Source organism: Pogona vitticeps, chromosome 3 (genome assembly GCF_051106095.1).
Source record: "Pogona vitticeps strain Pit_001003342236 chromosome 3, PviZW2.1, whole genome shotgun sequence".
Lineage (NCBI taxonomy): Eukaryota > Metazoa > Chordata > Lepidosauria > Squamata > Agamidae > Pogona > Pogona vitticeps.
Genome location: NC_135785.1, coordinates 69321622 through 69334325, shown reverse-complemented (window position 1 = coordinate 69334325; position 12704 = coordinate 69321622). Strand labels below are relative to the sequence as shown.

The 12704-nt window shown below is 39.1% G+C and overlaps 1 protein-coding gene across 12 annotated transcripts in view; it reads left to right on the top strand.

Moving 5' to 3' along the window:
* Positions 1-12704, top strand: part of FGFR2 (fibroblast growth factor receptor 2) — a 171967-nt gene that overhangs the window by 112419 nt on the left and 46844 nt on the right. For 8 of the 12 annotated variants that reach the window (XM_078391162.1, XM_078391159.1, XM_078391165.1 and 5 more), the window contains 2 exons: positions 8770-8960; positions 12244-12388. In XM_078391162.1, the coding sequence (XP_078247288.1) occupies positions 8770-8960; positions 12244-12388 (336 nt within the window). Of the gene's footprint in view, positions 1-8769; positions 8961-9969; positions 10115-12243; positions 12389-12704 lie in introns of all 12 variants that reach the window. The other 4 variants (XM_078391166.1, XM_072995459.2, XM_078391160.1 and 1 more) reach the window with 2 other exon arrangements.

Here is a 12704-nt window from a genome sequence, read left to right as displayed (position 1 = left end):
TTCTGGGAGTTTCACCTTTGCAACTCCCATTCAAATGAATGGGAATAATTTTGATGGAAAAGCCATAATAGCCACACAGTCAACTTTATAAAATTCTTTCTGCCAATAAAATTTGGCTCTTTTAAAACATTCAGTTATTCTCACCTTATGCTGTTACTTACACATTTGCATGTCTGTTAATGCTTACAATGTGTGTTTCTAAGGGTTTTGGATGGACTTCTAAAGTATGCAAGAGGAATATACACCAAGATACAAAGTGATATCTGATCCATTAAGAATATATTGGCAAAGACAGGGGGGAAATCACAACTCCCAGAATAGACTGTATGTGCCGGAGCAATTATAACTGTGAGGTTCTGGGAGTTATTGTCCAGAAAGGGTAGCTTTTTTCCAACTCTAGATCTGCAAAGACCTCTTTAAGACATCTGACCCCTGAAAGCAGAAATTCATAGGAAGGAACAAAATAATGGGTATTTAAAGTAAATATGTCTATAGTGTTATCTCATTCTGGAAAGCCACAAAATTGCCAACCAATCAACTTCTTGGAATGATCTTTCAGAGAGTACATCTGTTGCTCTGCCTTCCTTTCTTGCCTCTTGCTGTTGGTCACATACCAATTGAATGGATATGCTCACTATGTGTGAACTGGGAGTTTAGTTATCACTTTATGGACATCCTTGTATGGGACATGCATGATGAATATGATTTGAGTAGGTTTCCTTAATTTTCTGCACCAGTGTCTAAGACTGCCATGACTAGAGAGACATGGAATTGAGCTCCATTGAATCCAGTTTTAAAATCAGTTTGGAGGAAATTCTTGGCAGAGCGATAGAAAACAAAAAACATTCTGATAGATATAAGTATTATTCACAGACTCCTGGATTACTGCCAGCCAACATACCTGAGAGTTTTATACAGACAGAGATTCCAAACATTGCTTAGAATTAAATCAGTGATGAAAACAGAGTTATGAGCTGAATTTGCCAGATAAATTTCTTTAAAGATTAAACAATGCTAATGAAATATATCTAGTTGCGCTGGCCATGTGACCACAGAAACTATCTTTGGACAAACGCTGGGTCTATGACTTGGAAACGGGGATGAGCACCGTGCCTTAAGATCAGACACAACTGGACTAAGTGTCAAGGGGAACCTTTACCTTAATGAAATATATATACGTATAAATCTAGATAGGCTGCCCTAAGTGTAGATTCTTACTTGTTGAGAAAACAGGTTTCAGGTATGTGGCAGTATAGAAGTAAATTGGGCACACATAGTATTTCAAATGCTTCTGACTACTTCGCTGCTACAGTCCTTTCTTTATTATTTATGGAGTGGGTATAATGTCTAGTGATTTCATTCTCTAGGTTTTTTTTAGCAATACCTTGTTTTTCTGATAATGAATGGTCAATTCTTTCAGATAAAGAACATGAGAATTTATCTTGACAGTTATTCAGTGAAATCTCCCCATGTTTGCAGTAAATTTGGGGTCTAGTCCATAGCGTCTACACCTAACAAAGATTCAAGCTGTGAGAAATGATTTTGGTGCAGTTAACTTGTAACCATTAGGGTGGTGCTGCGCTTGACAGCCAAAGAGTAGACCAGTTACATGTGCACTCAGTCCTATGTAAGAATGAAGCTAATCTAAAGTCCATGTGCAAAAGGACTCACATAATGATAGGAAAGCAGGAATGAGCTTAATGACTTACATGGACACTTTGCTCTACGACAATGCAAGGATTCTCAGTGTGTTGCAACCACTTGAAGGCTGTTCTCTCACATACATACACCAAGATAGCTATTTCTTCTGTGAAATGCACGAGAAGTAAATTGGTCCAGGCCACATTGTCTATGCAGTATGGCATACTCAATAAAATTACTAAGTATCATTTCCCTTTAAAATGATGGTAACAACCATTAACATTCTCACAAAGCCAAGTAAATAATCAATCAATAAAAATGTCGAACATTCTTCTTCTTCTTCTTCTTCTTCTTCTTCTTCTTCTTCTTCTTCTTCTTCTTCTTCTTCTTCTTCTTCTTCTTCTTCTTCTTCTTCTTCTTCTTCTTCTTCATCATCATCATCTTAGAAATGCCTAGCTGGAAGAGACCCTGTGGATCACTGCGTCCAGCCCCTGTCAAGGAGACATAGTAGGGAACCGAACTCCCAACGTCTAGCTGTACAGCCACACACCTAAACCCCTGAGCTACCCAGCAATCCTTTGTTCACTCCCATCCCAACAGTCAATCATAGCAGCATATTAGTTCCCGCTTTCTTTCATAATAATGAACATGTCACTTTAGATAGATCCGAGTGTGTTTATATATTTTTTGCATTTTGTCTGTCAGTCTGAATGTTGAACTTCAGTAAAGCTCACCAACCTTCCCTTTTCTTGAAACCTTTTCCAACATTGCTTCTGCTTTAACAATAACAGAACTGTAGAGCTAGAAGAAATTCTCTGGTTCGTTGAGTTCAACTGCTTGCTAGAGCAGGAAATCCACTAAAGTAAAGGTGACCATCTAACCTTTGTTTAAAAATCTCCCATGAAGGAAGGCCCACCACCTTCTGAGACAGGCCATTTCTGCTGTAGAACAGCTGTTGCTGTCGTGATGTCCTTCTTAACGGCCAGGTGAAATCTTTTTTTCCTCATAATTTGAAGACATTCATTTAGTTCCTAGTTCCATCTTTGAAGATGGCTATCCTATCGGTTACAGTCCCCCCACTTGTTCCTCACAGGGCTTGGGGGTTCCAGACATTTTGCCATTCTGTTTGCTTCCTCTGGATGTGTTCCAGCTTGTCAATATCCTTATAAAATTTGATGTCCAGAACTGGACGCAATGTTCCAAGGGAGGTCTGATCAAAATGGAATAGAGAGGTACTTTTACTTCCCTTGATCTAGGTACTATGTTTCTGTTGATTGCAAGTGGGTATCTTTGGATAGTAGAGGGAACAGAATTCCATTGAGTTTGATTAATGCATACGGGTACACTTTTATTGCTTTAGTAATATTAAGGGCACTAAGCCAGCAAGTCTCTCATCTGGTGTCTCCCTTTTTATTTAATTTTTTTTTTTTTGGCATGCAAAAGCTCTTATTACCAACAGAAATGCTGGCACGTTTTATGCAAACAAGCCATGAAAATGGTCAAAATGGTAAGCTATAAAGTTTCGATTAGCAGAGATTTATTTCCCCTATGCCTTTTTGACCTCATTGTGCAGGAGTCAACATGTGAATAAATATACTGAAAGCTGATGGATTTACACCACTGGGAAGGCCAAAGGCTGTGTAGATTTTTAAAAGTCTTATTTTAACAAAGTGTCATTTTGAATAAAATTATTAATAAAGATTCACTTTAAACATGATATTTCTTCAGTTTATGTCAGCAGTCCTTTGTATATTAGAGCTTGACTTTGTTTTGAAACTGTTTCTTGGAGGGAGCTTTTATTCTTCTTTAGAAATGAGTTGGTGCTTCTTATCACTGCTGTTGCTGCTTGCCTATATAGCAGCTAGTGTATAACAATGAATTTTTTTTTAATTACCATATTTAGACAGGATACACAGTCCAGTTCTAAGAACTGCAAAAACCTGTGAACTCCAGTAAAATTCATGTTTTAATACATTGCTTCCTTAATTTGTGGAGAAGAAGCTGCAGTCAAAGACAGATTTATCAAATAAAAAGAAACGCCACAGAAATAGTTCCCAGTTCAAACATTTTCTAACAGCTATGTTGTGCCTGATTTGCAACTCTATATATTTTTGTGCATAATAATTATTATATTACTCGAAGGCAGAAACATAATTTTAGACCTTTAGATATGTGTTATAGCTGAAAGCCTACAATATTTTAAAAAGTCAAATATACTAATGTTTAATCGGTTTGCAATTTGCAAACCTGGACTTTTTCCATGGTTTCCCTCAGCTCTTTTCAAATTGCAAAGCCTGACATTCAGTCCAATTCATGTGTACAGTTTGTGACCTTGACACAAATTCTTTTACTGCACCTCTGATGCCAACATGAAGCTCAGTTCATTGAATGGCTGTTCCAAAAGGCAGCTTTTTCCAAGAATATGCGATGCTGGCATGGTAGTTTTTCATGCACTCTGGAAGGAATAAGTGATGAGAGACAATTGCACATGGCTTTGCATGGCCCCTGCAATATGTTGAAAGAAGATGTAGTAGAAGCACAGGACCACATGAGTTAGTTCTGCCCTCATGCTAGCAGAACACCTGGCTCTCCTTGGTTTTTATGTCTGGACCATATCAGAAAGATTGCTATAGATACACCAGTGTACATATATGGAGCTCTGCTATGTCAAAGGAAACCCCTCCATACTTGCAAAGGAGTTCTAAGTTTGTACTATATATGTTGGTAGGTATATATGGCCCTTTCTGTTGCAACAGTGTGTGTATTGGGCATAGCAGGGATATGGAGCCGCTCCACACAGTTCTTTAGTATTTATTGCGAATTCTTTGTAGAAGGCTTTGCCTCAATCCATATGTTGACACCAGAGCATAGATCAGTCACCCCTGGAGAGCTCAAAAAATTTATCCTTTGGTTCACAACACTCCAGTGGCCCTAATGTTTGGTGGAATTCTGAGAACTGTGGTCAAGAAACCTGATTTCTCTAATCTCTCAATTTGAGACATGGTGTTTTAGACCTGCTCCATATAGTTAGGATGGATTGATTTCATAATAGCAGCAAACTTGCCATGTGGACCTGTGTGGGATCTAAGTATGGCAGTGTTACACAGAATTGAAAGCTTGACTTCTTCTGTGGTAGTTGCTCTGTTCTTCAATAGGCTCTCTGCGGTGACTTGAAAAGTAGCTAAAGATTTCCATGTTTCATCCAGTGAAGGCCATTTGTTATTAGGCAAACTATATTAAGTAGCTCAGCTGTTGCTGTGTAATGCCTTTCTAAAACAACCAATATTTTGGTAATAGCTTTTACCTTTAATCATCCACAGCCCGTGTCTTGCATTCATATTTGCACCCTTTTACACACTCCCTTTAAAGTTTTAGAACCAAAGAATCCAAGACCAGTTCAGCTGCTATAGATCAGGTGAGTTAGCATATGTGGCAAAAAGTTAAATAGTTTTCAGTGACGTAAAACACATTGCATGTTACTGTTAGCATAGAGGTGAGCCTTTTCCAATGGTGTGGGGTTTTTTTGAGAGAGAGAGAGAGAGAGAGAGAGAGGGAGAGAGGAAGGATTGGTTACTTATATAAGGGCAAAAAGTAAGGTCGTAAAGGAAATCAAATCCTGATGTGGATAAATGAAACATGAAGCCTACTGACTTTCTAAAAACATTTTAAATAATATTCACTAAGGTTTCATTTTATACTGAAGGCGATTGTAATATGTTTTGGAAGATGGTGTAAGGTTTCCATTAAAGGGAGATCATGCTTGCTGTTTCTTGTACCCTAAAAAGGGGGAGGTGATATGAAGTTAGAGCTTATTTAGTGAAAGGCTAGAAATTTTATAAGTTTTCTGCAGGATTATAAAAATAGTAACTTATACCTTATACCGCAATTTGCATGTTATATTCATTTTTAATTCATGCCAGTGCTGCCTCTGACAGAGCAGCGCACACAGAGTAGCTCTAGTTGTGAATCGTAACAAGGTAACAAATATGATGGAGTTGCACTTCCTCCATTCATCCGTAATGTCTATTTTGAAGTGTCTGGAGGTAGAGTAGGTGCTTAAGCTCCTATGCCTTCCTGACACACACACAGTCCATGTGGTGCAGATTATTAGAATTAGGGGGGAAGGGTTAATTCGCAGATCATGGTGCATCCTTCTGATTGATTGAGAACAATGCAAGGAGGGGAAAGTATGTAAAGTTATAGGGCAATGCACATACTTACCAGCTTACAGAATCATATCAATTGCCATACACTGGCGAAATGTATGAAACCTAACATTATTTTTTTTAAATGGATTATGCTGAAACATAATCTGGAACTGTATTATTTATAATAAAAGAGAAGGAAAAGAGTAATGTTTATTTTGCTATTTAATATCTATATGAGGCCACTGGGTGAGGTCATCCGGAGTTGTGGGGCTCAGTGTCATCAGTACGCTGATGACACCCAGCTCTACATCACCTTTTCTCCAACTGCAGTTGATGCTGTTCTGTCCCTTGAATGCTGCTTGTAGAACGTTCTGGGGTGGATGAGAGCAAATGGACTGAGGTTGAATCCGGACAAGATGGAAATCATGCATGTGGGCGGCCCTGGCATCAGTGGGTTGGGAAACTCCCTTTCCTTTGGGGGAGTGACTCTCCCCACGAAGAGAGAGAGATCTGTCTGGACCCAGATCTCACCATGGAAACTCAGGTGACATCTGTGGTCCGGGCAGCCCATTTCCATCTTTGGAGCATTGCCCAGTTGCATCCCTATCTAGATGCGGGGGCACTCACGGCTTTGATTCATGCACTTGCAATCTCAAGAATAGACTACTGGAGTGCTCTGTACGTGGGGCTCCCCTTGAGGCTAATGTGGAGACTACAACTGGTTTAGAATTCAGCGGCCAGATTAGTAACTGGGGTGAAGAAATTTCAGCACATCTCCCCATTCTGGATGCCCTTCATTGGCTACTGGTTCGTTTCCGCATCGACTTCAAGGTTATGATGATAACATTCAAAGCCCTAAATGGTTTAGGATCTTGGTACCTAGCAGAACGCCTGCTCCCAGCCAGATTGGTCCGTAATACACGTTCTTCACAGGCAGGGCGGCTGAGGGCCTTGACCCCAAAGGAGGCCTGGAGGTAAAGAACAAGAAGCAGGGCCTTCTCAGCGGTCACCCCCCCACACACACCTATAGAACAATATGCCCATGGAGATATGCCTGATACCCTCATTGAATGGGTTTAAACGAGCATTGAAAATGTGGCTCTTCTGTCAGGATTTCCCTGAGCATTAAGTTGCTGATATCTCTGCTTCTCTTTTATAATACTTTTGCCATCCTTTCATCATCCTTTCTACCATCGTTATAGGCATCTGTTTTAATTTATCCTACTAGTTATTGTATCTGTTGAATGTTTGTATTATCTTAATTTTATTGTGTTTTAATATTATGTCATTTGTCTTGTTGTTAGCTGCCCAGAGTGGCCTGGCTTTCAGATGGTGCGGGGTATAAATCAAATAAATAATATACAAATGTAGCCAATAAACTAGTTGTATATTCTTTCAAATGCTTATTTTGAGAATATATCAAGAAATACAGTATTGCATCCCCGGATGATGGGACTGAACAATCCCTCCCATTTACATCAGGTACTAAATGGTGTAAAAACCCAAATCACGAAATGGAATCCTGAGTTGTGACCTTTGGAAAGTTGTGTGTTCTGGATCAAGGATATAACAAAGTAATAATAGGAATTGTTTTTTCTTGGAAGAAGGCTGTTTGGAGAATGTTAGAAAGGACATTCTGAGCAGGCAGCTGCTCTTCTGCTGCAGCTTGTCTTCTGAAAGCATCAACCCAAATTTGGGAATGTCAAGTGCCACAGAGACGGATCATCTAAGGTAGTGGTGGTGTTCAGTAGCGCTGTTGTGCACCTGTGGAAGCCTTTGGTTCAGGGCCAATTCTATCAGAGTTCCCCAGTTTCCTAGATTACAGACACCATAACACGAGTGGGGAAACAGGTGACCCTCCAGATGTTAGAAAGCAGTTCCCTTTCACCCTAGCCAGTAAAGCCAGTGGTAGGGGATTATAAGCATAGCACTCTGGCAATATTTAGAGGGCCACATGTTCCCCATCCTTGCTATAAAAGTCATTAATTTAGTCTGTCTGTTCTGCACTGAGCAGTAGCAATGATTACCAGAAGTTAACTATTAATACCAGACTGTACTTTCAGCTTTTTGCTCATGATATATATTAATTGAAGCAGATTTTAGCCTTTAATACGTATGATGTTTCTGCTTGGTTTATCTATCTTCCTTTTTAACATTTATAATGATGAATAGCAAATTTTTGTAGTGTTAGTGCTGTTTTATTTGTAAAGGCATAGTTTTAGTAGCATAAGACAGGATGTCTTACTTCTCTTTATCCGAGAGTATGATAGCAACTGCAACATGTATACAGTATAGGCTTTGAATTGGATTATTTGTTTTGTGAGTCCTTGTAATTTTTTTTTATTTTTTTATTTTTAATTTTTTTTGGTGGAGGAATCTGCTTTGACGTTACCTGGAATCAGTAAAGGAAGGGTAAAAGCCAAGCTCTCTCACTTTTTAATAAGGGCAACAGTGGGGAACGTTTTTTTGATCTTGTAGTCATTCCCCCAAATCTGTGAGCATTTCTAGGGACTGCAAAAATCACTGAGAGAAACATGTGTTTCTCACCCATGAATAAGGGACAGACGTATTGAACTGGGTTGTCATATATAACACCAATAAAGGGAAAGTGTATCATTAAAAATAAATTTTAAAAAACTTAAGAAGAAGCACTCAGTGGACTGTGCCCTAGATCTTCACTCCATATGACTTTGTACTTCACAGTGTCCTCTCCCCTCCCCTTTTTAAAAGGATAAACTTCAATAGCACTTAAACTGGAGTGTTCAGGAACCTCCTTTGAAGTGCAGTTTTTGTTCTACATTTTGGTTACAGCATTATTTCAGTGGAGTCAGCCAACAGGCTTGCAGGGCTTTTTGGCTCATGTTCACTAACAGTTTTCTTGGCAGCGCTGCTTAGTTCTGTATCTTTTATACATTTCTCTCTCTCTCTCTCCCCCCTGCTCTTTTTTCCTCCCTCCCCCTCCATCTTTGCTTCATGACAGAACGTTCACCACACAGGCCTATCTTGCAAGCTGGGCTACCAGCGAACACCTCTGCGGTTGTTGGGGGAGATGCAGAGTTTGTGTGCAAAGTCTACAGTGATGCCCAGCCTCATATCCAGTGGATAAAGCATGTTGAAAGGAATGGAAGTAAATATGGCCCAGATGGACTACCCTATCTGGAAGTTTTAAAGGTGAGCTTTAAAAATTATTATTATTATTATTATTATTATTATTATTATTATTATTATTATTATTATTATTATTATTATTATTATTATCATCATCATCATCATCATCATCATCATCATCATCATCATCATTATCATCATCATCATCATCATCATCATCATCATTATACTATTATCATTATCATCATTATCATTATCATTATTTATCTTTATATTAATATTAATTGTCGTAGTTATAAATTTATTAATTGAATGGTAAACATATTCTTGAATGAGGTTGAGGGTTTTGAAAATGGGATAGAATTTATTTTAATGAGTCATGTTTGTCCACACATGAACAAAATGGAATATTGAGTTTGTTGGCCTGAACAATTGTCTCATGTTTTGCCTTCCAGGGAGTCTTTTATCTTTGTGCATAGTTGTGTATTTTTCAGACATCATGAACATGCATTAAGCAATGCTGCCATGCTGCCATCTTGACATCACTTATGATTTATTCATTGGCAAAAAGTGTCCAAAATAAACCAAAGAAAATCTACTCTGTCTTTGATATTGAGAGGCTGGAAAAACATTAATGGTCCTTCTGCAGTGACCATATTTGCTGCCAAAGCATGTTTCCAGTGTTGGATTTTCTCTATGTTAGAGATACTAAGATTTCAATTTTTCATCATCTTGTTATGAAGCGTCCACATGTCCATTTAAAAATGTATATGCTTTCTTAACTTTCCAAGAAGCAGCTTGTTTTTAAAATAGTGTGTGTCTCCCCCCTCCCCCCCATGAAGCCAACTGATAGAATAAAGAATATAATGTACTGACATCCTGATTCCTGAAGTTCATTGCATTCAGAAGCATCTCCATGCCAATAAGACACCTTTGAAATATGAAGTCATCTATTTATTTATGTTTAAGCTAACTGGGAGATTCCCTCAAGTATTTTGGTGGCGGGACCATGTTGGTGTCTACGTTTGGAGCAGCAGTTACATTGTTCTCCTATGTTATTGGTCTGTTCTAGCATTCGGGGATAAATAGTTCCAATGCCGAAGTGCTGAAACTGTACAATGTGACAGAGGAGGATGCTGGAGAATATATTTGTAAGGTCTCCAATTATATAGGGGAGGCCAACCAATCTGCTTGGCTTATGGTTCTGCCAGATAAAGGTAAAAATGTCTGTTAAAGAAAACTGGATGTAGAAGCTGGAAAAAGTGGTGCTTTGGGACTCTTCAGGCAGCTTCTAGGATAACGCCGTGACCTTGGTGTTTTTATAATCCTCTCTTGGAGATGCAACTGGTGTTACTCCAGTAGCCATGGAAAAATTCCCACAAATACTCTGTGTGTGTATTTATAGTCATCTGTTTTAAATCCTTTTGTATTCTTTGCTCTACTTTGAAGCATCCTTTGTGTCCATATTTATTTGTTCTCAGTGTCATCTGAAGAATTCTGATCTGACCACTCTTGAGTCTTTCCCAGTCTTGTGCTGTTGGCTTCTCTTTCTTAAACTGTGTGCACAGTGTGTTCGTTACTGTTCTCAAAGTCCCAGCTACTATTTGGGACTGGATCAAATGCTATGATGTAACAGTGCAACAATTATCTGGCTCTCTGCTGCACAAACATTCTGGTAGGAGAGAGAATACTAATTCCCGCAGATGCATATGTTTGAGGATCCCATATTGATTACCCATTATGATTAGCTTTACTCACATTGGTGGCCATGATACTTCAGTCTTTTTGACAGTATGCTGGACCCTTAGCTAAATGAAGATGCTTCATATTATTAGTTTTTATGTCAGCCTATGTGGCGTTCACCCTAAGTTATGTATTATAAGCTATGCATTATTCATAAGTTGTATGTTAATGTGCTTGTGAGGCGGGGCCAAAGGGGGCTGCTGAGAGGCAGAGCCTGGGAGAGAGGAGTTCAGCCAGTCAATCAGAGAGTTATTAATTATTATGTAATTAATAAACCTGTTCTGTTAAAAAGTCAGCACTGGATGGACCTTCATCTTTTATAAGTAAAAGAAGTCGATAAAAAGAATAAACTAGTGGCAGCGTGTCAGAGGGTGTGCTGAGATACCTTGTGAACTCTGTGTTTGGGGAGACAAGCAGGGGCCATGGGGTAAATGCCACAGCATGTTTGAGAGATAGTTTACGATGGTCTTCCTCATGGTCATTAAGCAAGTACTTCTGTTTTACAGAGTTCTTAATTCCTCTGTTTACTACGCATCACAGCAGAGTGCTAAATCTCTGACACAGGCTATTCTAATCTAGGGTTGTTTAACTTTACATTCCCTTTTTTGGGCTTTCAGTGGTCATACTGTATGCCTTATGTTTAGTTTTGATACATTATACCATATTCACTGCAAAGTAGCTTTAACATGAAAGACAGTTTTGCATCTCGCTCCTCTCAGTGGTCTATATCAATTAAAGCTATTATTTTTTTCTGGGCTGGGCAAAGTAAACTGTTCAGACCCAACTCATCACTAGGCAGATACTTTGGAGCACTTTCAGTCTCTATAATAGACCAAAGGGTAGATTTATCAGGAGCAGGCGGCTATTTTAACATACAAGTAGGCACAATTGGTTTCAGCCTCGATTCCCCTGACCACCCCCTGACCATCTGTGGCCTGATTCGCCCTAGAACTGCTGAACACCCATCTGTGGTTGATCAACATTTGGTCCTCTTATGGGTTTATTTGGCACAGTGTTACATTTAGACCTCAGGTTATCATGTGTATCATGCCCAAAGGCACCAAGAGCATGAATTACTCTCAGACTATTCACTATAGGAAACTCTATGAGCGCTCTTTAGTCCAGAGTATAATGAAGATTCCTGCTTTTGAAAACTTTGCCTTCTGTTTGTTTCCATCACTTCACATGTTTCTGCAGTTCTACAGCATTCATCTAAAGGACATCTTACATGACATAGCTGATGGTCCTTGTCCACATCCATCTGTGGATGTGCTCTTTCTGTGTGTGTGTCCTTGTTCTTGTGTATCCTTTTGTATTCCAGTGTTTTGTGGATGAATTTTTCCATGTTGTTTGATTGCATGCATATGTAGGTGGTGAGTGTAGGTTTGGTGAAGGGTGTCCATGATTCATTCTTCTATGAGGTGAGCTGGGATCTCTTGGTAATTGCCTTTTGGTTGAGGGCTTTGTGTATGGGATCTCCCCACAGTGGCGGCACTGTTATTTCTTCTGAAGTGCCAAGCCCCCGTGGTTACACTTCCCATCCACAAGAATTCCTGAAATGTCTAGCTTTTCTTCTTTTGCTTTCCTTTTTTTTTCCCCCTAGGCTGCCGGTGTTAACACCACGGACAAAGAGATTGAGGTTCTCTATTTACGGAATGTAACTTTTGAGGATGCTGGGGAGTATACATGCTTGGCGGGTAATTCTATTGGGATATCCTTTCACTCTGCATGGTTGACAGTTCTGCCAGGTATTTACTGCTATCTTTCAGTGGTTTCCCACCTATCCTAGCTTCATTGTTGATTGCTACGAACTTAGCACAGCTTCTGTTTTAATTTACTTAAAAAATCAGCAAAGTGCTGCATTTCAGTTTCAAGCAGGTGCTCTCAAAACTTCACTAAATTTTTTCCAACTGTTTTAATGGTCATTATAAATTTGAAATAAAAGGCTTTCTGTGACACTCCATGAGATATCTAAGATCAACAACCATAAACCTCTTCCTGAGAAGTATTCAAAATTCCCCTGGGAAGTTTAGAATTTTAAAGGGAGGTTTTATTAGCAGCACT